At 40.0% G+C, this 27,232-nt stretch overlaps 4 protein-coding genes across 4 annotated transcripts; all 4 read left to right on the top strand.

Moving 5' to 3' along the window:
• Positions 1-18,043: 18,043 nt before the first annotated feature.
• Positions 18,044-18,658, top strand: LOC307122007 (histone H1-like; the record flags this gene model as incomplete). Its single annotated transcript, XM_079809809.1, has 1 exon — positions 18,044-18,658. The coding sequence occupies one exon, from the start codon at positions 18,044-18,046 to the stop codon at positions 18,656-18,658; it is 615 nt and encodes a 204-aa protein (XP_079665935.1).
• An 859-nt stretch (positions 18,659-19,517) lies between these two features.
• LOC307122011 (histone H2A-like) lies at positions 19,518-19,904 on the top strand (the record flags this gene model as incomplete). Its single annotated transcript, XM_079809813.1, has 1 exon — positions 19,518-19,904. One exon carries the CDS (start codon positions 19,518-19,520, stop codon positions 19,902-19,904), a length of 387 nt encoding a protein of 128 aa, XP_079665939.1.
• Positions 19,905-20,693: 789 nt separating this feature from the next.
• Positions 20,694-21,104, top strand: LOC307122009 (histone H3.2; the record flags this gene model as incomplete). The annotated part of the gene is made up of 1 exon (XM_079809811.1): positions 20,694-21,104. One exon carries the CDS (start codon positions 20,694-20,696, stop codon positions 21,102-21,104), a length of 411 nt encoding a protein of 136 aa, XP_079665937.1.
• Positions 21,105-26,857: 5,753 nt separating this feature from the next.
• LOC307122014 (histone H2B-like) lies at positions 26,858-27,232 on the top strand (the record flags this gene model as incomplete). Its single annotated transcript, XM_079809816.1, has 1 exon — positions 26,858-27,232. The coding sequence occupies one exon, from the start codon at positions 26,858-26,860 to the stop codon at positions 27,230-27,232; it is 375 nt and encodes a 124-aa protein (XP_079665942.1).

Genomic DNA, 27,232 nt, shown 5'->3' on the forward strand with positions numbered 1-27,232 from the left:
GGTGACCTCTGACCTTACCCACCCCAAAGGCTCTTTTAAGAGCCACCCATCTTCTCATTTAAAGAGCTTATAATGCTAGAGATTAATTGATAGTTGTTCCACTGATGGTTTGTTTCTGGAAAGTTCTTTTGAGAACAAAGTTATGTAGTAAACCAATTGACATAAACTACTTAAAATATTGAATATAAACATGCAAATGTTGGCAGTTTAGTATTAGAAGTAGGCCTAATTGAATGGGGTGCATCTGGGGCAGGACAATAGAAACAACTTAGATTTTCTCATCCAATTTCTGTGGTAGTGAAACATCTTAACGATTATGCTTGTGGTTATACAAAATTGCTAAATTTTACAAAACCATACTTTCAAACTCAAATATTTCAGTGCAATTATTATATAGGCTGCATTCACACTTGATGTATTTTTTTTTTAAAGCTGCCAGCGTCAGTTTTACATTATAATCCTATGGAGTAAACAGTGTTTCAAAAAAAGTCATGAGCGTTTTTTTAACGCCAACGCAGACGTCTTTTTCTGCAGCTCAGTACGTCTTTTACCGGAGTCAGATAAATCCCAGCACATAGAGGCCTAGTCCACACGTACACGGGTATTTTTATAACCGGAGTTTTTCCTCCTCCGTTTTAAAAAACAATCGCGTCCACACAAGCACAGTTTAAAAAAAATCTCCGTCCACATGAAAACGCAAAACTGCGCTATGATTGGCTGCTTGATTTCCACATGGGTCCCATCCACGGCACCGATGCACTGAGGGATGCCATGGGCTCAGTGAAACCCTTCTACAAGTTTACTTTGGAATCAGTGACACTGACAGGTAACTGTAGGGGCAGGGCTCAAGTGGACTGAAGCTTCACACACTTGCCTTACTACCGTAAATCCTCTAATATAGGCCCGGGCCTTTATTTTACTCAAGCGCATCGCGGTCCAGGCCTTTATTGGAAGGAGGCCAGAATTAGAGGCAGGCCTCAATTTCTATTTGAGCAAATCAAACTACCAGTAGAATGACTAAAAATTAGATTTTGCGTCTATTTCAACCTATAAAATACTAGGTTCATTTATTGAAAACGTACAGTTACCATAACATTATGGTATGCATACAGAACATTAACAACAAATACCGGTAATTCAGGCTAAATTCCAGTGTAGAAATATGGTAACAAAAACGTAGCAAACATAGGCTACCGGTAGTGCATTGTAAACACTTAACCATACACGGTGATAATTAGGTTATTGATTCATAACAAAAGGCAACAGACACCTTACCGCTCCAAAGTTTAACCATTCCTGTCTCGTTTGGTTTGAAGTTATAAAAAAAAAATCCTCCAATTCTGTTTAATCCTCATCCTCCTCAGTTTCCTCCTCCTTTTCATCTCTCCCTGTAAACTCCTCATCACTCGCGCCAGCCTCTACAACAAGTTAATTATTGTACAGATCCTCTTCGTCGTCCTCATGTTCCGCTGACCGCTGCGCGTCTGTTCTCATCCTCGCGCCGTAAACGTTAGCCTACCGGACCCGGTGACTGAAGTCTCACGTGCGAGAGAGGTGATCAGACATCCCAACCTGAAAAAAGTCATTTCAGGGAGGTATCTCTCCTAAAATTATGTAGATCACTTTTACTATTTACATAAGCTGCTTATACTACTATTTATGTAAACTGCTTTTATTTATATTTCATTGCAACTTTAAACAGGTCTAAGGAGTTTGTTGTTTTCATGTAGCCTTGGCAACTAGCCGACCTGAAAAATATGCACATGAAATGAAACTTGTTTAACTCAACCATAACATGTTAGTTACAAACTGTAGAGCGTGCAAGATTATCATTATGTTTATACTTTATACTTTCGATTTTTGGGGCGAGAGATAAAAGCCCGAAGAGATAAAAGCCCGCCCACACTGACAATTGATTGGTTGACTTACCGAAACAAGCCAATCAGGACGCTCTCCGTCTTACATGCGCTTAATTAGGTGCACACTAGCACACACACGTAAGGTTTCTCGCTCTCTGCCGTGCGCGCGTGCACAGTTTGTGTCTCGCATGCGCGCTCTTGCTCGCTCGCTCTAGATTGCGGGAGAATTTTACTAATTTGCGGGCATCAGGGAGCTGCTATAAATATGCGGGAGACTTGGGATGTCTGGGTGATTGACATGACCCCTGTGGTACTTGCATGTTACTATCACATGCAAGCATAATGTTGAGGCCTGCCCAGAAAAACGTTGGTTCTAATAATAGCCCCGGCCGCTATTAGAGACCGGCCTTTATTTACCTTCGGTGACAGCGAGACCGGCCAATGTTGGAGACCCGGCCGCTAATGGAATGCAGGCAAATATTAGAGGATTTACGGGTATGTTGTATTTTTGTATGCTGGCGCCTCTGTTCTGCAATACAATGAGATAACTGCACATGTATCTGTATGTAATAAGCGCTGTTAGCAGAGTTATTAAAAGTTACGTCCGCCATTGCATAGACTCCACTCATGTATAAACAAAAGCGATAACGGCGCACAATCTGATGTCAAACAAAGGAGAGAACAGCGCACACTTCGACTTAACAAGCCGAAATCTCCAGTTTCACCTTCTACACGACAACGCTGTAACCGGAGTTTCTAAAAAACTTCACCCTGGCCGGAGTTTTCAAAAAAGTCCGGTTTCAGTAACCGGATACTGCGTTTGCGTGTGGACGAACAGCCAAACCGCGTAGAAAAAGCTGCGGTTTTGAAAATACCCGTGTTCGTGTGGACAGGGCCAGAGACTCTTTCACCTAGATATTATCATATAGAGACTGTGTCTGTTCCCCGAATTAGTAAATACAAAAAAAACCAATCGAAACCATTCAACAGTAAAAATTTAATTGATGGCCAAAAATAAACAAAATATATAATACAGATGAACAATTGATAAAGCTTGGGTTGCTGAATATTAGATCCCTTTCCCCAAAAGTGCTTATTTTTAATGATATTACAGATAATAATCTAGATGTGCTCTGTTTGACAGAAACCTGGCTAAAACCTGACGACTACATTACCTTAAATGAGTCCACCCCCCAAGATTATTGTTATAAACATGAGCCGCGTCTGAAAGGTAAAGGGGGAGGGGTTGCTGTAATTTATAATAATATCTTCAGTATTACTCAGAAGTCTAGTTTAAAATATAATTCCTTCGAAGTTTTGGTGCTTTATGAAATGCTATGTAGTGTACATGATAAAACCTGTTCAACATTTGTGTTAGCTACTGTATACAGGCCACCAGGGCATAATACAGACTTTATCAAAGAATTTGCTGATTTTCTATCTGAGTTAGTACTGGCCGTAGATAAAGTACTAATTGTTGGTGATTTTAAAGGGTAACTAAACCCCTGCTCAGAGCTTAACTCCACCCACTGGCAATTTTCAAAAAATGCTGGAAAAGTGGGCAGAGCCCGGCGGACACAGAGGGGACGAACCGAGGGCGGGACTGAGCGGAGGGTGTGCACCTGAGACCCGCAGTGATGGGTTGATTGACAGCTGTCAGACTCGCGAGTCGCAAAGAGGGAGAATGACTGGAGTGACGCCAGCTTTGCAACAGAGCGGTCATTCTCCTACCTTCACCTGAAGTGGAGGAGGGTGGATTTTCTGTATCAGACACAAACCCGGAGCCTTATCAATGCGAGCCGCTGCTCAAACTGCGTTAACTCCCGATGCCGACGATGCTAGTGAAGCAGCCGCGCAAGAGAACTGACCTAATCTATCTGCGTCCGCGGCAACCACTTGTGTCAGGGTTTGAAAGCGCGTCGCCTGTATGAAAATTATCTGTACACATGACGCGCGGCAATAATATCGCAAGAAAAGCCTGACGTGTAGTGACAACTGCATTATTTAACCGTATTTTCTTCAATACAATGTTAAAGCAAGTGTCAAGTGAGTTTCATTCATAATGTTTCCACTTCATGTAACATGACAGTTCATACTGGAGTGAAGCCGTTCTCGTCGTGTGATTGGGGGAAACATTTCTGAGGGCGTGGTGAGCTCGTGTTAGGGGCGCGGATAGTGAGCCGTTGGAGGTACCATCCTACGTCACGATGTACCGCAACGTCCAATAGGAAAATTCAACTGCAGTAGCCACCGTTCAACCTTAAGAGGGCAGCACTTTGGCGGTTTTACACCATATTTTATAGAATTAAAACACTTTATACTCAAATGTCAAAACATTTACTCGAATCAATGAACAGGATTAATAAAGCCCCATTATTACAGATCATTAACTAAAAAAAGTTGGTTTAGGGTTTAGTTACCCTTTAATATCCATGTAGACAACGGAAAAGACGTATTGGGATTAGCATTTAAAGACACACTAAACTCTATTGGAGTTAGGCAACACGTGTCAGGAGCCACTCATCGCCATAATCATACTTTAGACCTAATATTGTCACATGGAATAAATGTTGATACCGTTGAAATTCTGCAGCAGAGCGATGACATCTCAGATCATTACTTAGTTTCATGTATACTTAATTTAGCTAAGGTTGCAAAGCCGCCCCCTCGCTTCAAAAATGGCAGGACAATCACTGCCGCTACTAAAGATTGCTTTTTAAATAATCTTCGTCATCGGTATCATCTGCGCAGCATCCCAGATAGTATAGAAGAACTCGATGTTGCAACAGAAACTGTTGACTCTCTCTTTTGCAGTACTTTAGACACAGTTGCTCCTCTGTGCTTAAAGAAGATTAAAGAAAATAGTCCAACGCCGTGGTACAATGAGCACACCCAGGCCCTTAAAACAGCAGCCAGAAAAATGGAGCGCAGCTGGAAGAAAACAAAATTAGAGGTATTTCGTAATTCGTGGAAAGAGCACATGATCACATACAGAAAGGCCGTAAAAACTGCTAGATCTGCTTATTTCTCAACTCTCTTGGAAGAAAACAAACACAACCCAAGGTATTTATTCGATACAGTGGCTAAATTAACCAAAAATAAAGCTTCAACTTCTGATGATTGTAAACAGCACAGCAGTAATGACTTTATGAACTTCTTCACATGTAAGATTGATCATATTAGGAAAACATTTTTAACCATACAGCCGTCTACTACAGCATCACATCAGACAGAGCATTGTAGTGTCACTGAGGAAAAATTACACTCATTCACTGCTATAGGAGAAGAAGAATTGGCTAAACTTGTTAAATCATCAAAATCGACAACATGCATGCTCGACCCTATACCGACTAGGCTATTAAAAGAGATGCTACCAGAGGTCATAGATCCTCTTCTTAATATCATTAATTCATCTTTGTCATTAGGATATGTACCGAAAACTTTTAAGTTGGCTATTATTAAACCACTTATTAAAAAAACGCAACTTGATCCTACAGAATTAGTCAATTATAGACCAATCTCAAATCTACCCTTTCTGTCAAAAATACTTGAAAAGGCAGTGTCTTCACAATTATGTTCCTTTTTAGAAAGAAATGGTATCTGTGAGGATTTCCAGTCAGGATTTAGACCGTATCATAGCACTGAGACTGCTCTCATCAGAGTTACAAATGATTTACTCTTATCATCCGATCGTGGCTGTATCTCTCTATTAGTGTTACTCGATCTTAGCGCTGCATTTGATACTATCGACCACAACATTCTTTTGAATAGACTCAAAAATTATGTAGGTATTAGTGCAATTGCTTTATCATGGTTTAAATCATACCTATGCGACCGTTATCAGTTTGTAGTAGTAAATGAAGATATGTCACACCGATCGGAAGTTCAGTATGGAGTACCACAAGGCTCAGTGCTAGGACCGCTACTCTTTACCCTGTACATGCTACCACTGGGAGATATCATTAGGAAGCATGGCGTTAGTTTTCATTGTTATGCTGACAATACTCAGCTCTATATTTCTTCACGCCCTGAAGAAACGTACCAATTCACAAGATTAACGGAATGCCTAGCTGATATAAAACATTGGATGACCGGTAATTTCCTGCAACTCTATTCAGAAAAAAACTGAATTTTTAATTATTGGACAAAAAAGCTCCACAAGTAGTAACCTAGAATGTCTAGCACTTGATGGATGTTCTGTCAAGTCCTCGTCGTCAGTGAGGAACCTGGGTGTGCTCTTTGATACCAATCTTTCGTTTGAAAGCCACGTTTCTAGCATCTGTAAAACTGCTTTCTACCATCTTAAAAATATATCTAAATTTTGGCACATGCTCTCAATGCAAACTGCTGAACAGTTAGTTCATGCGTTCATGACCTCAAGGCTAGATTATTGTAATGCTCTACTGGGTGGTTGCCCTGCTCGCTTAATAAATAAACTCCAGCTGGTCCAAAACGCAGCAGCTCGAGTTCTTACTAGAACCAGGAAGTATGACCATATTAGCCCAGTTCTGTCAACACTGCACTGGCTGCCTATTAAACATCGCATAAATTTTAAAATCTTACTTATTACTTACAAAGCACTAAATGGTTTAGCTCCCCAATACTTGAGCGAGCTCTTAACATATTATACTCCATCACGTCTACTGCGGTCTCAAAATTCTGGCCAGTGGATAATACAGAGAATATCCAAATCAACTGCAGGCGGTCGATCCTTTTCCTATTTAGCTCTGGAACAGTCTTCCTAACATTGTTCGGGAAGCAGACACACTCTGTCAGTTTAAATCTAGACTAAAAACACATCTCTTTACTGTGGCATACATATAAAACACTTTTTCAATGAAAGGATTGTTAGGCTGCATTAACTAGGTCAGCCGGAACCGGGAACACTTCCCATAACACCTGATGTACTCGTTACATCATCAGAAGAATGGCATCTACGTTAATGATAGTCTCTCTGTTTTATCCCGAGGTTTACTTCAGTCAGCCGGATCCGGGCCGTATCCAGTTCAGATGGTGGACCTGCGCCCAGAGAAGACCAACACAGGACCCCGAAGTGTCTGCAGAGACCGTGATTAGACTCCCCCTGCAACTGCCTCATCGACACAGCATCTCAATAAACCCGTCTCCGGCGTGTTGACTTAGATTGTTCGAATATTACAATTAAATAATACTTAAATCGATATGTCATACTCAATAAACCTGTCTCCAGCGTGTTGCCTCCGATCATTCGAATATTGCACTTTAATAATTATTTAATCAACATCATCCTCAATAAACCCGTCTCCAGCATGTTGCCCCCGGTCCCTCGAATATTCTGATCTATTATGACCTCTGAGCTGTAAAGCTGCCAGAATAATAATAATAATAATAATACGCTGTTTGTTAATTGGCCAGAGGAGAACTGGCACCCCGACTGAGCCTGGTTTCTCCCAAGGTTTATTTTTCTCCATTAGGTCACCTAATGGGGTTTTGGTTTCCTTGCCACTGTTGCCTCTGGCTTGGCGTGCTCAGTTGGGGACACTACATTTTTCAACTAAACATCAAAATAAATCTAATTAATAAACTAAATTAACCATTTAAACTAAATTACTGATCGAATTATTGATCTAAAGCCCACACTGTCACTGTATGATAATTGAAATGAACTGATGACATCAGCGTTTTTTCCAGAATGGCTATACAGCTGAATCATGCTGCATTATGCTGCATTATTTTCCTGTTTAACACTGTAAAGCTGCTTTGAAACAATCTACATTGTTAAAAGCGCTATATAAATAAAGTTGACTTGATTTGACTTGACTTTTAAAGTTGAAAAAAGTAAAACTTTTCTGATAAAAACGCCCTACGTCAAGCGCTTGTTTGACAGCTGACCAATGACAAGCGAGCGAGACCTGAAAGTGGAGAAGGTGCAGGTTATCTCCATGTATATTTTAGTCTACAATAAAACAAAATGTCATAAAACACAACCCTACCTCTTTTTGTTTACATTTAAAACAATATTACACATATTAATATGTGGTTCAGACAATAAGTGTGCATATATATGATTATCACTGTAATAAAATTAAAAGACATAAAACATTTGTTTGTCTCTTTTTGTTTATTGTCAGTTTGTGTGATCAATAATAGCCATTATAAAAGTATACGTAAAAGGTATAAGAAGCTATACAATAAATAAAGCTAACAATTCAGTCAAACAAAGTCAATGCTAGTAGGCGACAACGGTAAAGTTAAATAGCCTAAAAAATAAAGTTATGAAACTTCTCTTTACCCTCAGTCAAAACGATTTGCCAGGGAACAAATTATAGATTCATGAGACCAAAGATCGCCCGTTAGATCTACACAAGACGAATCATATCTCATGTTCAACCACTACAGGACATCAGAGCCAGCGGCAGACGGCAGAAGGAATGGCCGAGGAAAGGCTGCTCTCGTCGGGGTTAATGAGCGCTGAGCGCCGCTGATCCACTGGAGCTCACAACTCCAAAAAACATTAGATAATATTCAAATAGGCGCTCTCTTTATAAATAAACCACATATTTGAGCTTTAAACAAGTACATTATCGCCTGAAAAGTCTTAAAACTACATTTCGTCACACATTAATAACAGTAGTATTTTCAAATTACGCATGGTTTCTCATCAAGACATTTTGTATCTCTGCACCACAGCGCTCTTATTGCGGCTGTTGTTATAGGAACAAAAGACGCCCTTGGCTGATATTTTGAACCAAACGCTGCTGCTCTTGTCAACTTTTACTTGTCAAAAAAGACGTCAAGTGTGAACACAGCCTAACAACAACAAATGTTGAGTTTAATGCTATTTTAACATGTATGTAGTGTCTGAGACTAGCAAAACATAATTCAATCATAATTAAAAATCATAATTGTATGATTAGAAAGTCAAAACTTAAAAAATCTTCTGCTTTGAGACAATGTTGTTTTCCGGCAGTTCCCAGCATTCAGCACATCCATCTGTTTAAATGACATGATAAAATTATAGGGTTGCCAAATCACACATTTAGTTTGATATGTATATATGTACTTATATAAATGTACTTACTGGTTGGTATATATATATATATATATATATATATATATATATATATATATATATATATATATATATATACATATATATATATATATATATATACCAACCAGTAAGTACATTTTTACCATCACTCCCATAGACGCTGTATTGTAACTTGTTTTTTTGTAATTTTTAATGCAAAAGTAATAAAATACAAAGTTTGTGTTATAAATGTACATACATAAAAAAAAATGAAAATACAAAAAACGTTGCAGGATTGATGACCGTTAAAACGCGTCATCACAGTCTGTGAAAACCCTTTTTCCTGTGGAATCCCTATGGAGATCATACAAAAATAAATGTATTTTTCACTGCATGAAAAGTGGGATTTTCGACCCCGTAAACGCCTGTATACTCCCGGAAATCTCCCTAATTTTCGGCAGTTTTCGACAATTTAGAGGCAGCGAACGTCGCGTTCGTCTGTGCCACAAATTGTTGTAAACGAACCATGACGTAGGTGGAGACCATGACGTAGGTGGTCAAACATGAGTTCAATGGTCGCGGACTTCCAAATGTCCACCTCATCCAGCACACTCTCGCTTCCAGCAACTGTAATACAATCCATAAAGACAATAAGCAACCTGAAAAATACTCACATTGACAAAAAACGGATCTAATATAATAAATCTTACCCTTTTTCTTCTTGATCGACTCCGAGCTAAACTTCGCAGTTTCCGCCTGCGATGTAAGTTCAGGTTGTTTGTATCTGAAGCTCCGGCATGTCGATTAATAATACGTCTTACAGGCAGCTGGAAAACAATTACATGAGACTGGTATTAATAAAAACAGTCACGGTAAAATTAAACTAGGAATGAGAAACACATTAGAAGTTATACTTACACACAATTTCGTCGTGATCAGCGGTTAAATCTGGACTCGCGAAAATCGCTCCAAGCAGATAAGAGCTCACGGCTTCGTTATGAGGATAGTCTGTGTAAACAAAATGTGCAGTTTTAAGCTCGGATCTATTAACGCATCCATTTCCTTATACAGCTGAATAAAAGCATATTCTTTAAATCGTAACGTTACATTACCCATGCCCTTGTTCATAGCGCCTGCAGTTTGCCTCAGAGTTGTGAAGACGAAGACAGCCTCCTGAAAATTAGTCGAAAAAGTTGGTCGCGTCCAGGAGTTGAAGACGGCGTCCTGTCATTGTTGATCACGAAAAAGGAAAGCAGCAAAAAACATAGGAAATGTAAAAAAAAAAAAAAGTTTAAAGCTCGTCTTCTACGCGTCATGGCCATGACCTCGACCTCGCACGTCATTGGACTAGGACTCTACTATGGAACGCGCCCGGGGCCAAATCTCTTTATACGAAACGCGTGACTTATGACTGTTTCAACACGCACTGTTTGTCCGCTTCAACGCAGCGATTTTTTACGTGTTTCTTTTGTATGTGTAGACACGCACATTCTGGTCGTGTAACAGGCATACACGCACAGTCGACGCACAGTTTTAACATGTTAAGAAGACACATTTGAACGTGTTTCTTAACGCGCACATTCTGTACATGTCGAAGTGTAATATATTTTTTTTTAAAGCAGACTTACCTTAAGATGTAGCCTAGGCTACATACATATTAATATAAGATATTAATTAATTGCTTAACTGACTACTGTGCTAGAGTAAAGTAGCCTAATGTTACAATGTATATTAAGTAAATGCTTAATATTATACAATTACTATAATTTATCTATATGGGTTATTGTTTGTTTTTTTAAGTTAGGCTATATATAATTTCTAAAAGTATATATAGGCTAATTTACACAGCACATATTTATAACTGAAAACACACACACACACAACTTTATTCACTTTCACATAATAATGTTTTTGTAATTTGGTGTTTAGTTTGTTGTATAGTTTGTTTAATATGTTCTGTCTCTGTTTTGTTTCCAGGAACATCTGATGAGTGCTATAATAAAATGACTTCATTATATTTAAAATATGTTTTGATATACATTTTATTTATATTATTAATATTTTATTTACCCATAAACGTGTCTTTAGGAAGCCATAAGTTATAGAGACAAGAATAACTTTTGCCATTTAAATGCCACATTAATTTACTGAGGACCCATACAGCCAATGATCATGTGTGAAAACACTTATACATAAATTGATCACTTAGAAATAAAAACTAAGGTTTGAGAAAGAAAGAATATGCATACAACAAAATATATTGTTTCATAGCAGCTTCAGTAACAAGTTCAAAACAAATTCTGCTGTAAACCTAGCCTGGCGTGGCCATACTCAATTCCAGTCAGAATATGAGTCTGGTACCGCTCCATTGAGCTTTGATTATGGGGCGTGTTTCAACCGAGCCAGGAAAGACCTCAATTGGATAGACCCACAACCAATCAGAGCAACGGAGCGACGCGTAACGTTAGTTGTCAAATGTCAACAGAACTCAACTGCACTGTTACCAAGTCCGTGTTTTTCTCCATGTCCGCGGGTTGAAGCAACCCCAATTATGTGATTATATAAACCCAGGAATGCGAATTTTAGCAGGCAACCTTGCCAAAATAAACATATTTTGCCAACCAAACGCCATTTTTTTCCGGAGAACCCCCCGGAAAGTTATAGTTTTGGGCTATAGTTTTGAGTAGCAATTGTGCGCGACATTGCAAAAACACTTGGAAACCCTGTCTGCACGCAAGCTGGATTAAGTAACGTTACAAGAAAAAGATGAGTGTGAACGATCTTTAGCAGTAATAAAATAATTTAAGGATACACAGAGTACTTACCAACACGATCATCGTTTCTGAGAGAACTAGTGAAGGTGAACGCATATACGAACAAGTTCTCCGTTTAGGATAAGAGCAAATTCAACCCAAGAGCCTTCGATGACGTGGATGATTACGTTACTGTTGATCATCTGTCCATCATCGTCTAAAGCCCGCCCTGACAATTTCATTGGTCCGAACAGCTTCTGTTCGGGCATAATTCCTCCTCTATGGAGCGAGTCCAGACCGAATTGCCCCTAGCAACATTTTTTGTGGGCGGGGCTAAATTCGGCTGGCATCCAGGCTACTGTAAACCGGCTCTAACAAGCCAATATAGTGTCAATATTCAGCTCAAGTGACTTCAGTGTTGATTCAGTTCAGTTGATTTCAGTTCAACTGTAAATTCTTCAGTTGTGCATATTTGTGTGTAGTTAGATATATGCAAAAACAACATGTTTGGAAGAGTTAAAATAGTTTTGCACAAAGTGTTGCTTTTGCAAGCGATGTCTGATGTTTTGCATGTTGTGTGTTTTGTGTGTAGAGTTACAAGAAATGGAGCCATATTTTCAGAAATTGTGTGTAAGCAATTAGATAAAACTGTAAATGAATCCAGTTTATTTTAGTTCAGGACTCATAGTCCAGGTGTTGGTAATCTGTGCTTAATCTTTGTTCCAGGCAACAATTTTTTAACTCACGATTAACTAGATTAAGGCCTACTCTTGGCATAATTTAAACCCTGTCCAGGAAACCACCTCTTGAAAATTTGCATTGATAATTCATAAAATGTGGTGTGAGCTCAATTTAAATGACAATTACAGAAAAACACAATCTGACTTAACTATAAACACACAAACTTGTACTTTTCACATTTATGATTAATAGCCATTTAAAAAATCATTCACAGTGCAGGGTGGAAAAATGTATTTTGGCATGTAAACTGTCTGCTTTACTTGATTTATTTGTGTGCTTTGGTTCATTGTCTTGTTGCATCACATAACCTCTCTAAAGGTTGAAGACATGAACTGCTGTCCTGTATATATTTTTTTTACATAACATTGGTTATTGCTAATGACATACAGAGTAATTAATCTACACTGTGAGCCCGGACAAGTTGAATCTACTTAAAAAATTGGAGCAAACTGGTTGCCCTAAAAATTTAGTAATGTGAACTAAAACGAGTACATTTAACTTAAATTTAAGTTAACATTTTAACTTAAACTTTAAACTTGTTTTAGTTAAAAAAATTCAGAACCTAGATAAAACTCCCCCTGCTCCTACTCTGATTTGCATTTGTGTAGCTCACAGCATGTTCATTTACATGATAAAGCCTCCCCTATAATTAAGGGGAGGGGGGTCATGGGGGGACAACTGCCAAACAAGGCCCACGTCAATTTCCGACAATTTACGGCAGTTTTCGGTGTTGCCTGCAAATTGCCGTGCACAGTCGTAAACCTGAAGTTCCACGGCAATCTACAGTGCCACATACTGACGAAAATCCCACTTTTCATGCAGTGTTTTGTTTTTAATAAACTAGTAAGAAATCTGACTAGCTGGTAATACGGACAGTTTCTAAAAAAAGTGCATCTTATTCATCATTTGCCTTCAGTATTTGTGTAATTTGCATGATCAAGACTAAATTAAAAATGATTGATGCTTAAAACCTTGTGTCACGGATGTCCTCAAAATCTCACTCCAAAACAGCCGAGCAAAGTTGGAAACCCATATACTGTTAGTTTATGAAAACAACAACTCTTTCATTGTTCAATCAGTTTCAAGAACAAAATGATATACATTTAAGCACATCAATGTTCAAAGTGTGTTGTTTTAGGCTGAGAAGTGTCTCAGTTTTGGTTTAGGGTTAAAGAGAGATGTTTGGTTTATGTGAGGCACAAAATATCCTCATTAATACAGTGAAGCATGAGGAAAATATAATACTGTCATGAGAGCTGCATTTCTTTTCACACGAGCAAATTAGAATTTTTAAATTCAAAATATTCAACATGATTGTAAAGTGATTATAAGTCCTTCATACTTTAATACGAGGGTCCTTCATGGGAATCTTTGTCTTTTGTGTCACCAGTAAAGATTATGATTTTACTGCCTTAAAATGTTGAACAATATCAATTCTAAACATAGTCATAAACCATTTGAATTATAGCATATTTAAGTTTGAATATTACAGCATTTTGAACTTCCATATATTAGCATTTTCCCTATGTGTCCCCATGCCTCTGTATCCCAATTTCACGATAAAGACATACACAGATCCGGCATAACATCATGTCCTAATATTGTGTTGGTCCCCCTTTTGCTGTCAAAACAGCCCTGACCCATCGAGGCATGGACTCCTCTAGACCCCTGAAGGTGTGCTGTGGTATCTGGCACCAAGATGTTAGCAGCAGTTCCTTTAAGTCCTGTAAGTTGTGAGGTGGGAACTCCGTGGATCGGACTTGTTTGTTCAGCACATCCCACAGATGCTCGATTGGATTGAGATCTGGGTAATTTGGAGGCCAAATCAACACCTCAAGCTCATGTTCCTCAAACCATTCCTGAACCATTTTTGCTTGGCGCATTATCTGCTGAAAGAGCCACAGCCACCAGGGAATACCGTTTCCATGAAAGGCTGTACATGGTCTCAACAATGCTTAGGTAGGTGGTACGTGTCAAAGTAACATCCACATGGATGGAGGACCCAAGGTTTCCCAGCAGAACATTGCCCAAAGCATCACTGCCTCCGCCTGCTTTTCTTCTTCCCATAGTACACCTGGTGTGCACGCAAACACCCGGCCATCCACGTGATGTAAAAGAACACGTGATTCTTCAGACCAGGCCACCTTCTTCCATTGCTCCGTGGTCCAGATGCTCACGTGCCACTGTTGGTGCTTTGGGCGGGGTCAGGGGTCAGCATGGACACCCTGACTGGTCAGCGGCTATGCCGCCCCATACACAACAAACTGAGATGCTCTGTGTATTCTGACACCTTTCTATCAGAACCAGCATTAACTTCTTGAGCAGTTTGAGCTCCAGGAGCTCGTCTGTTTGATTGCACCACACGGGCCAGCCTTCGCTCCCCACGTGCATCAATGAGCCTTGGCCGCCCATGCTAAGCACCCTCAGTGATGAGTGATGAAGCCAATCACAGATATAGTTGTTGATCTCTTGAATGCGATCAGAATCTCACCGCTTAAACCGGTTCAGTGCTATTCAGTGCTGAGTTAATGCAGGCTCACGAAACCTCTCATTAACAAGACATGATGTAAGTAAGAGATTTATTGTTGACAACTTTGTGAGATCGCGATGAACTGACAAAGCAACAGCATTTTAGCGATCGTGATCTTGGCTCGCTTTCGAGGCTAGTCTATCAAATTCATTGAATAAAACTATTGCTGCTAAGAGGACCGATGGCCATTTGCATGCTGCAAAGTTTCGGAAGTGACATCTAAATATAAATGCCACTCTGCACGAGACAGAAATATCTTCCTGAGACCCAGAATAGAGGTTTTGTCTCTGTAGAGGACATTATTTTAGCGAATTTCTCTGATAACATACACAATTTTAAGTCTGGATATTCTTATGAAATAGGAAACATTCTTATGAAAATATTATTACACATCTTTTTACATATTGTCCCAAAATACGTTAATATGCAAATTAGATACAGTGTATAGGATGGGAATGGCATATGGCCATGTTTACACACATATTGCATACAGTAAAATGGTATATCAAATTATTCTGTTATCTTTCATAACATTGAAAATCATCTTTATACATAGTTTGGATAATAATGATAAAAAAAGATTCAAAAGAAAAAAAAAATTCCCATTGTTTTTGTCTATTAATTTTTTTTAATTTTCTCAATAAATTGGTTCTGGTGTCCTCCACAGAGCAGAGGATATAGCATTTAACATAGGAATTAAAAAACATATATATATTTATTTGTTTTTTAAGCTCCAAACAATGTAATGACCTAAAAAAAATTCTAAATTCACAAAACCTTTTTTCTGGTTCTCAGGAAAAATTAAATGGCATCATATAATAAAGCTCTCATCCACTTCTTTGGAGGGAAAACCCACTCTGTTAGTGTCACCCTGATATATCAGAAGAGCTAACAAAGTGGACATGGTGATTGTGAAAGTAATTCAGGTTCAAAGTTGAAGAAGTAGTGTATTTAAAGTTCATTGGCAATGTTTTACATAATGTATTACACATTTACATAATAAGATCACTTATTGATGTCTTCACCTTGGAAGTAGGCACATAGTGAGTGACCTTCCAGGTCTGGAGCAGGCGCCAGCTTGTCCAGAACAGCAAGTCCACCCATCTCTCAGGATGCCCGTAATCCACCTCCAATACTGATCTGTAACACAGAATACAACACGCGCACGCACACGCACACACACACACATGTTTGTTTTTGTGAAATGTGAGGACATTCCATAGGCGTAATGGTTTTTATACCGTACAAACCGTATTTTCTATCCCCTTACACTGCCCCTGCCCCTAAACCTAACCCTCACAGGAGACTGTGCAGTTCACTTTCTGTGAAAAAAAACTAATTCTGTGTGATTTATAAGCATTTTGAAAAGTGAGGACATGGGTAACGTCCTCATATTTCACCCTCTTTTTGTAATACCTATGTCATACCCATGTCATTATACACATTTGTGTCCTGATATTTCACGAAAACATGCCCACACACACACACAGTCTCTCCAAGGTTGGAGTTGGTTGAGCGTCAACAGAAAATAACATCGTTCTCCAAAACATACAGATAACATGTGCTTCTCCTCAGAGAGAAGAACACGCAATATTCATCTTTACATTTTAGTGTTTCAGTAAAAGGAAATAATAGATAAAATATAATAAAAACATATATAAATAAAAACGTATTTTAATAAAAAGGAATTAATCCAAATACAGAGGAAATAATTCAAATCATCGTAATTTGAAGGAGGATAAATATTTATTAAGGCTTTGATCATAAATGTTATTAGGATATATATATATAATATTATTTACATTTTTACATTTACACAATATTTATATTTTTCTATATTAATGTATGAACTGATATTCTTTTGAAACTGTAGTTTTTTTGTCCCTAACAGGGTTGATCTTCCATTTAATTTATTTTGTATAAAAATGTATTTACCTGAGCTTGACCAAGATCATTTTTCAAATGTTTTACATCAGCCTATTATTTACAACATTTCTTTAAAAAATATATTTTGATGTTCTACATTTTATGGGGCCCAAAAGGCACCTAATACCAGGAATGACCCACCAATCCCAGTTTAACACACTAGTGTAATTCATTCACTTTCATTCTCTTGATCTGGTGAGTTTGTTCAGGGTTAGAGCTGAACTAGTATATATTCTGACCAAAACCACAACTTCCATGCAAATATATCAAACATGACTGAATAATATGATTATTTTATCAATTAGACCTGTGTTTATATTTTACATTTATTCATTTAGGAGACACTTTTATCCAAAGAGACTTACACATGAGGAATATAGCAGCAATGACATAAGAAATGCTAAAGATTCAAACATTGTCCAGAAAAGTATAAGCGAAGGGAAATAAGAAATAGTGAGAAAAAGTTGATATTTAAGTCACTTGCTATGCCTTGCTGTAAATTAACAACTCATTCAGATGAGCTCTAACACAATCCTCATTCACATGCAGAAACTGAGATGAATGAGAGATGAGGAGAAACAAATGTGATGATTTAGTTAAAACATTAACACATGATCATGAGTATTTATTATTATGATTATTGTTATTATGAGTACAGATCATCTGCTGGCCATACATGAGAGTCACAGAGAGACTCGGATCCTCCGGATGATGTTCGTGTGCTTCAAGCTGCCCAAAACAGCAGCTGTATGAAAGCCTCCTCACGCCCTCACTGATGCTGATTTCATTAAAGTCTCTTTCAGACTGTTTGCTGAACACACAGAGGACGCGTTTGGGATTTTAGCAACTTTTACACTTAAACTATCCATCAAATTCACACGCGGCTTTTCCCCGTGGCTGATGCTCGCCTTGGGTTTGATCTGATGGAGGCAAAAGAAACAAATCCTCTTCACGTGTTTTAGTCTCTAATGAAAGCTCAGAACCTCTGCTTGGTGTTCACTTTGTTTTGACTGTGACAAACTATTTCACCGCTTCAGTTTTGCCCCAAATGTAAGAGAAGAAAACACACGCGTGAGGGGCTCGTGGACGCGCACAGACACCGAGCGGGCAGGTTGAGTCTATAAGGTTCTCATGTGTTATTGAAGAGCGCAGCGCCGCGCGAGCGCCAGTCATTGCTGAAACCAGACAGCGCTTGAAAGACTTTAGATCCGATCAGAGAGAGATGGCAGAAACCGCCCCAGCCCCGGCTGCTGCCGCCCCGGCCAAAGCGCCCAAGAAGAAGTCCGCTGCGAAAGCCAAGAAAGCAGGTCCAGGCGTCGGCGAGCTCATCGTCAAAGCTGTGTCCGCATCCAAGGAGAGGAGCGGCGTGTCCCTCGCCGCCCTGAAGAAAGCTCTCGCCGCCAGCGGCTACGACGTGGAGAAGAACAACTCCCGCGTCAAGATCGCCATCAAGAGCCTGGTGACTAAAGGCACCCTGGTGCAGGTCAAAGGGACCGGCGCCTCGGGCTCATTCAAGCTCAACAAGCAGCAAGCCGAGACCAAGAAGAAGCCCGCGAACAAGAAAGCGGCTCCTAAAGCGAAGAAGCCCGCGGCCAAGAAACCCGCCGCCGCCAAGAAGCCCAAAAGCGCCGCGGCAAAGAAGCCCAAAGCCGCCGCCAAGAAATCGCCCAAGAAGGCCAAGAAACCCGCCGCCTCAGCCGCTAAGAAGGCGACGAAGAGCCCCAAGAAGGCAAAGAAGCCAGCAGCCGCTAAGAAAGCAGCCAAGAGCCCCAAAAAAGCCAAGGCAGCGAAACCCAAGACGGCAAAGCCTAAAAAGGCAGCTCCCAAAAAGAAGTAAATATTTTTACATACCAATATAGCTCATTCCTCAACGGCTCTTTTAAGAGCCATCCACTATTTCTGAAAAAGAGCAAAACTCCAGTATTTTACTTTTTTGATAATTTTGAAAAACAGCAGAGATTTGACTCGCGGCCACTTAACGTACTCATGCAATCTAAACTAACAATATATCAAGATTAGTGACCAGATAAAATAAGTTTTGAATCACTTAACTATTTTATTCATACAAAACATCAGTACAGACAGAATATATTCACTCGACACTGCTGGATGATTGTGACTCAACCCAAGGCAGTGATAAAACTACAATATTACAAAAGGACCATAAAACTACAGTATCAGAAGATCAATGTGCCCAGAATATACAGTGAGTGAAAGGTGTAGCGCTTTTGGTAGAAACAGCGATTAATATCCATATCCCATGTTAAAGTGTGCATGTCAAACCCCAGTAACACATCGAGAGTGAAGTAATTATTTGAAAAATTGTCACCATTTTAGTTCAAAGATGTTTACATTAACTGCACACAGAAAACCACATTGTTAAATGGATTTTAAGGGATATAATTCCCTTACCATCTGTAATGCACTATAAAATATACATTTTCACTATACAATATCAAATATTTCAGTAGTTTAATCTGTTGTTCTGTTTTATCAATCACAAATTCTTGTGCAACATTTTCCCGCTAGAAACGGGGGTTGGGCTTTGGAGGGAAGTTCAGTGATTGGTTGAAATCTCTTCAGACTCTAAACCAATGGGCGACTGGCACTCTCGTATAAAGATAGTGTGTGGGTACACGAATATTCATTTTCTTAGTTTCAATCCAGAAAGTTTCAGCAAGTGATATATAAAAAAAATGAGCGGTAGAGGCAAAACCGGTGGTAAAGCCCGAGCAAAGGCTAAGACTCGCTCCTCCAGGGCGGGACTGCAGTTCCCCGTCGGCCGTGTTCACAGGCTTCTCCGTAAAGGAAACTACGCTCAGCGCGTCGGTGCCGGTGCTCCGGTTTATCTGGCCGCTGTGCTCGAGTATCTTACCGCTGAGATCCTGGAGCTGGCTGGAAACGCCGCTCGGGACAACAAGAAGACCCGCATCATCCCCCGTCACCTGCAGCTGGCGGTGCGCAACGACGAGGAGCTGAACAAACTTATGGGCGGAGTGACCATCGCTCAGGGCGGCGTGCTGCCCAACATCCAGGCGGTGCTGCTGCCCAAGAAGACCGAGAAGGCCGCCAAATCCAAATAAACAGATTAAATACTGTTTTCGCAACCTAAAGGCTCTTTTAAGAGCCACCCACTTTATCTGGCAAAGAGCACTTCCTTTATTACTTTAAAACCTTATAGAGTCATTTGGTTGATAATGGAAATGACTTATCAGAACAGTCAAATGTATAAATGTTTTTTTTTTCTCAAATACAAAAGTAAGAGTCACACACGGTGTGCATGTTTGTACAGCCACTTGATGATCCGCTATGTTTGCCACCCAAACTATTGCCCCTAATATTAAAATAATACTTATATCTGAAATAAAAATCAATATGCATGTTAGCTTCGGGGTAACAAATTGATAAATATTATTCTGGGTGTTTTGCCGTTTAGTGGCGGCTGCTCTACAGAACAACTGTTATACGCCCCGTGTGGCAACCCTAGTGTGTCTTTTCTGGCTGCGGTGTTTTTATATATAGACTGTGATTGTGTTCTAATCCAAGATCTGCACAACCACTGGGAATTAAGGCCAATATTTCAGAACAAATAAATACAGCAATGTGAGTATAAAGATCCGGGAGGTGTAATTTATTCTTTGTTTGATGTAGTCAATAGAAGCAGCTCGAGCGGGAAACCATCGCGTGTTTGAAAAGAGGGAACGCGCAGTCATTGGCTAGCGCACATGCTCAGACGTCACAAACTAGCCAATCACAAGCCTCTGCTCCCTCGCGTCACTGTGAGCTCGTGGCGGTCCAATGCTATAAAACCAGGCGTGTAGCAAAGAGCAGCATTTCCAGCGTCAGCAGGACAGAGAGAAGTAACTGCAGCAATGGCAAGAACTAAGCAGACCGCTCGTAAATCCACCGGTGGTAAAGCCCCGAGGAAACAGCTCGCCACTAAAGCCGCCCGTAAGAGCGCCCCGGCCACCGGCGGCGTCAAGAAGCCTCACCGCTACAGACCCGGGACCGTGGCTCTGCGAGAGATCCGCCGTTATCAGAAGTCCACCGAGCTGCTGATCCGCAAACTGCCTTTCCAGCGGCTGGTGAGAGAAATCGCTCAGGACTTCAAGACGGATCTGCGCTTCCAGAGCTCCGCGGTCATGGCCCTGCAGGAGGCCAGCGAGGCTTATTTGGTCGGTCTGTTCGAGGACACCAACCTGTGCGCCATCCACGCCAAGAGGGTCACCATCATGCCCAAAGACATCCAGCTGGCCCGCCGCATCCGCGGAGAGCGCGCCTAGACCAGCATCTGCATCAGCCGCTTCAAACCCCCAAGGCTCTTTTAAGAGCCACCAAAACTGCACAGAATTAGAGAATTTCCAGTTTAAACACTGAATATGAGCAGGTGGCCAATGATGTGCTGTTTTTAAGTCACATGACATTTGAATGTCCCTCCTAAAAACTCTTAGTCACCATCACAGAAGCTGAAGTGCTCCAGAAATTGCTCTAATAACCTCATTTCTAAGCGTCTCTTCTTAAGGGGGATTTATTTGCAGCATCTTTGGAAAGTCAATTATATATTTTTATTCACAAAAAAAACTTGTCCAACAGTTTTACTGTAAATTGAGTAAATATTGATGTGTCCATATGGCACCGCTGTCCCACAGTGGAAGTGCAGTGATGTTTTCCCCCATTGGGATTGTTTATAGATAATAGCATCAATAATATGATCGCAGTTATTTATTTATTTGAAGAGTTTATTGTAGTATAATTGTATTTACGTATAAATAGCAAAATGATGTCTTTTAATTAATACATATACAGATAAATGAATATGAGGAATGCAGAGTTCACTCATGGGATGAGAGTGAGGATGAGTTTGTCATTTTGAAGATTAAATTATGTGGATCTACTTATTTTTGGGTTGCATGAGTTCTAAGTATATAAATCTATCAATTTCTAAAAGAAATCATAATTTATAGAAAAACTACTTTTTAACTATTTTCCATTGTGGTACAGCGTTGCCATAGCAACATTTCATTACAACAAGGATTTTTTTCTCAAGACTTTGTTTTGATTTTTATGATTGTAGCCTTTTCATGTAATAAAAACACATTTTATTCTGGATGCCAAAGCTTAGACTTTAATGACATTTAAAGAGATGGAGAACATCTCACAATTACACTCGTAACTCATTTTTATACAGTTCTTAACCTTTTATCCAGGGGTCCGTTCTTCGTACGTGGCTAACTTAGTTAGCCGGATTTGATTGTTGATGATTTGGCATGATCTTGGATTGTTTGGTTCTTCAACGCTCATTCTGGACTTGCTGTCATAGCAACAGGTCCGGAAGCTTAAACCTGCTCTGGAGCGGCTTATTTCATGTAAACAGGGGCATCTTGAGGTGATACTTAAAATCTGTCCCAGCCACTGCTACTTTATTACAAGAGTTCATTACTGAACCAGGGGCAATAATAATACTTTTAAATAACAATAATATACAAATTTTATACTGTATATGTATATGAGAATGTATATAATATTATAATGTTGTGTATAATACTAGACACAGCCACTTGATTGAGCGATTTATTTGTGATGGAATAATTACTTTATAATTTTATTGGAGGTTTACACAGGTGTTGTACAGTTACAGTTGCATTCATTTAAGTGATGACGGATATTATGGGATGGCTTGATGCAGCGCAAGAGATGCAGATAATTTGATCATGACCCTTAAGAAACTTTTATACTATCACGTTACAAATCTGCTTCAAATTGAATTAAAAATTAAATTACAACATTGAAATAAAAATGTAAAGGGTGTACAAATACTACTAACTAAATAACTAAATGTTAAAAAAATGTTTTATCATGGTCGTTTAGCTGTTTCCTTATAAAGGTCCAGATATTTGTGGGGTTTTTTTTGTGTAATTTGTCAAGTTTTTTTGCCAGGTGGCTGTTTTAATTTTATGATGTCATTACGCTGTCTTGCCGGCAGCCAATCGCTGCATTGCTAATCGTAGTTTCGAGTATCGATGCATCTGCCCTCTTCAGGGAACACAAGAACGTGCAGTGATCTCAGATCATTGGTTCTCAAACTTTTTATACCAAGTACCACCTCTGAAAATATTTGGCTCTCCAAGTACCACCATAATGACCAACATTAAAATACAGTAGCACAGTCGGCCTAACTATTCAGCTACAGCTCTGCACAGTTCAAAAACTAGGCAGTTTATTCCTAATACGAATATGTATTGTTGTCAGCCACTTTAACATTGTAAATACACTGTTTGTACATTAACACTGCACTGTGCTTACATACAGGTAAATAAAATAATTAAATAATGATTGAATTAAAATGTGCTGTACAGTTAAATTAAAACTGTACTGTAATTAAATGTAAAACAAAACCTTTACTAAAATAAAGATTAAATTAAAATGTATGTGTTTTAACATTAATTTATTTAGTGATTCCTCTGCGTACCACACTTTGAGAATCACTGTGTTAGATCATTTAATCCAGATATTTTAATCCAATCCGCAAATTCGTTTGAAAAACCAAATTAGCCAGACATCAGGTGTCACCATTAAAAGATCTGGGGTCTGTCAAATCATCTCAGATGTGTTAAGTGAGGTACGAAGAACGGACCCCAGGAGTTTGCCACTTCTTTTCATCTTCAGTCTGTCTGAAAACATACAGCTGTTTTCTTTCCAACTCTATCATTCGCTCATCCACAGTTTTTATCAAATCTTCAGCTGCTCCCTAATAGTGGCATGGGCTGTTCTGAAACTTTTATGGTATGTTGAAGGCCAAAGAAGAGATTACTCTTATGGTCAAGTTCAGCTAAAGGGAGACATACAGACATACAGTGTAGATCAAAGAGGCCTATATAGGTCTATAGCCGGATTCATCGGGCACGTTGCCACGGTTACGCGCCTGGCCCGAAGTTAACTCACCAAAAAGCCTTAAAGGTCCCATGGCATGGCATTTTTTTTATTATTTTATAATGTTTCCTGAGGTGTACTTATATTGTTAGTATGATTTTTACATCACAAAATGTCATAATTTAGAAATAAAAGGCATTTTTTCTATACTGATGTTTGCCCTCTGGCTGAATGCCCTGTTTCAAGAGGCGTGTCTGCTGTGAGACTTCAGTAAAAACGCCCACTGTTGTGATTGGCTGACATCTTTGCATTTGAATGAGTATCAGATCTTGTAGCGGAGGGGGCGTGGTTTAACGAGGTCTACGGCACAAGCTGCTGCCAGAGAGACGGATGGACCTGAGTTCACTTCTCATCAGTTCTCAGCACGTCTCAGTTCAGTGAACTGTTGTAGTTACTAGCATATACTACAGGTTTTTCGTTTATTTCTAGTCGGAGGGACTGTCACTCATGTCAGAAAGTTAGTAACTCTAGTAAATTATGGATCAGCGCTGACTGGAGATGTGAACCGTTTAGAACGATTCCGTCCGATTTGGTGAACTGGTTCGGTTCACTAAAAAGAACCGGTTCAAAAGAACGATTCGATCGCGAACCGGACATCACGGACCAGAGACGGAGCGATTGCTAACAAAGTTATTTATAGTAACTACTGATTTGTGAGAGCGCTGTCTGTCAGTGCGAGTTTATTGTGTTTGTATCTGAGAGTTCTGAATAAACACGAGTCCCAGTCACACCAAGTCCGTCTTCATCCTTATTACCAACTTTGTAACACATGCAATGTACCATTACAGCTGTCAAGATGAACGAGTTACGAGTAAGTGTTGATTATAGCATTATTTTTAGATATTTTAGATATTTAGATATTTTTCCTATCAAATGAAAAGCGTCAGTGTACATTGAGTACACAGTGCAAACAAAGACACAACAGCAGTAATCGAATGTAATCCAGTTTATTGTGGGCTAGGCTGGCTAGCCCGGATATGCTCACGCTTACCCCCCTTCTGCTTAATCTCGCGCCGCGTTGGGCGCCTCCGCTGTGGGCCAGATGCAGTACTGGGGGTCGGTGATGTTGAAGGCCGACCGGCCAGTGCAGCCCGAGCTTCGGCGTGCGTGAGGTTTATCTCTAAAGAGATGTGACTCAGCCGATGTTGAGCAGAAACTCTTGACTGTATGCACATTTTAGAACAGATAGACGCGATGAGGACGTACAAAAACACTGACTCACAAGATAGAAAACACGAAAACACGAAAACACCTTTCTGTCTGGAGAGAGAGAAGCCGCAGAACGAATAATACAGTTCTGTGTGAACTTGAATAATTAGCTAAACATCAGAAATCACTGATCACAGATCAGAAGGAACTGAAAAAAGACTTCTGTTTTCATTTGTACATCCAAACACTGAGAAACTGCCAGCATTCACTCGTTCACAAGCCATGATCTCTCGAGGACAAATATGGCGCTTGCATGGGCGTGCCAAATTCTCTGGGCGGAGGAAAGGGAGGTAACCGTTCCTGTTTTGACTTCATAACAGGAGACTTCAAGATTGGCTAGTCTGGCCTGTCATTTTCTCAAAGGCAGAGAAAGACAGCCAGAACTCGGTTTTACAATTTCTAGCCACTTGGGGATAATATTCAGGCTAGGGGAACTCATATTAATGTCGAAAAACCTCATAAAATGACAATTTCATGCCATGGGACCTTTAAATGCTTCATAAATATCCAGCATACGAGAGCAGCTTATAATGTAATTTAGACTTTATGTCAAATGTAATTTACTTACTATTTATTTTGCTTGTTATCAGAAATGATCTACTCTAGAGGTATTCTGGCTGTGTTAACACTTGGCATTAACATGCGATCATTCATTCAGTATCTCTATATATGATATAAAATATCTTAGTCAAAATAATCTTATAAAACTTGTTTTTTAATATTAAACAAAGGACAGGCCTCGTGAGATCAGGTTTAGGGTTAAATCACATTGTCTTGTGCGGAACGATATCGAGAGGCGGGGCTGTTGCGTGGTGGTGGTTTCTGTCAGGTCCTGTAAGCAAATATAAACGGCCTCCGTATAGCGCTTATGCCCCACTCGTTGTTGTCATTTGACCGACTGAAGTACTCAGAGTTAATCATGTCTGGCAGAGGCAAAGGTGGCAAAGGGCTCGGTAAAGGAGGGGCAAAGCGTCATCGGAAAGTTTTGCGCGATAACATCCAGGGAATCACCAAACCCGCCATCCGTCGTCTGGCTCGCCGCGGCGGTGTCAAGCGCATTTCCGGTCTGATCTACGAGGAGACCCGCGGAGTGTTGAAGGTGTTCCTGGAGAACGTGATCCGCGATGCCGTGACCTACACCGAGCACGCCAAGAGAAAGACCGTCACCGCCATGGATGTTGTGTACGCGCTGAAGCGGCAGGGACGCACCCTGTACGGCTTCGGAGGATAAAAGCCTGAAATCAAGAGAAACCACAAGCCCAACGGCTCTTTTAAGAGCCACACACTCTCTCACATAAAGAGTCATGCCACAGCAATGCTGGTTATACATTATACCCTTTCAAATAAGCTGATATGAATAACCAAAAATGTGTAAATTCTGCAAAAAAAAAAAACATTGGCATTTCTAATTTCTACACCTAATTTAAGTTTCTTTTAAGATTATTTAAATACTGTATTGCGTTTAAATGAGCTTTTGGCTGGTATTCAAAACAGGAGTTATGTTTCTTTCAGAGAATATTGCAATTTCAAGTGATTTACAGAATCAAGAACTAAATTAAAATGATGAAAATAAAGTGATATGTTAGTGGTAAATGGGCTATTTTAAAAATGGATCGTATTACTTTATTCTAAAAACGAGTCTTCAGACTTTAATCAAATCAAAAAAGAGCGGGACATGAACAAAGGAAACGAAAACGTGCGGGGTCTTTTTCAAACATAAAGCGGTGGGCGGGGCTAATATTTACCCGCTGCTTTGAGTTGTCCAATGAAATACGAGTTTATGGGTTTGGCCTATGAAAACAGCCAATCAGAAAATTCTCACATCTCTTAGTAAATTAGCATATGTCGGTGAATAAAAGCCTCTGTATCGCTCTTCAGCGGACATTGACTCTTCATCATGCCTGAACCAGCAAAGTCCGCGCCTAAGAAGGGCTCCAAGAAGGCCGTCACCAAGACCGCCGGTAAGGGAGGAAAGAAGCGCAGAAAGTCCAGGAAGGAGAGCTACGCTATCTATGTGTACAAAGTCCTGAAGCAGGTTCATCCTGACACCGGCATCTCCTCCAAGGCGATGGGCATCATGAACTCTTTCGTCAACGACATCTTCGAGCGCATCGCCGGTGAGGCGTCTCGTCTGGCGCACTACAACAAGCGCTCCACCATCACCTCTAGAGAGATCCAGACCGCCGTGCGTCTGCTGCTGCCCGGAGAGCTGGCCAAACACGCCGTGTCCGAGGGCACAAAGGCTGTGACCAAATACACCAGCTCTAAGTGA

The sequence above is a fragment of the Gobio gobio genome, assembly GCF_949357685.1.
Source record: "Gobio gobio genome assembly, chromosome: 25".
In the NCBI taxonomy this organism is placed as follows: Eukaryota; Metazoa; Chordata; class Actinopteri; order Cypriniformes; family Gobionidae; genus Gobio; species Gobio gobio.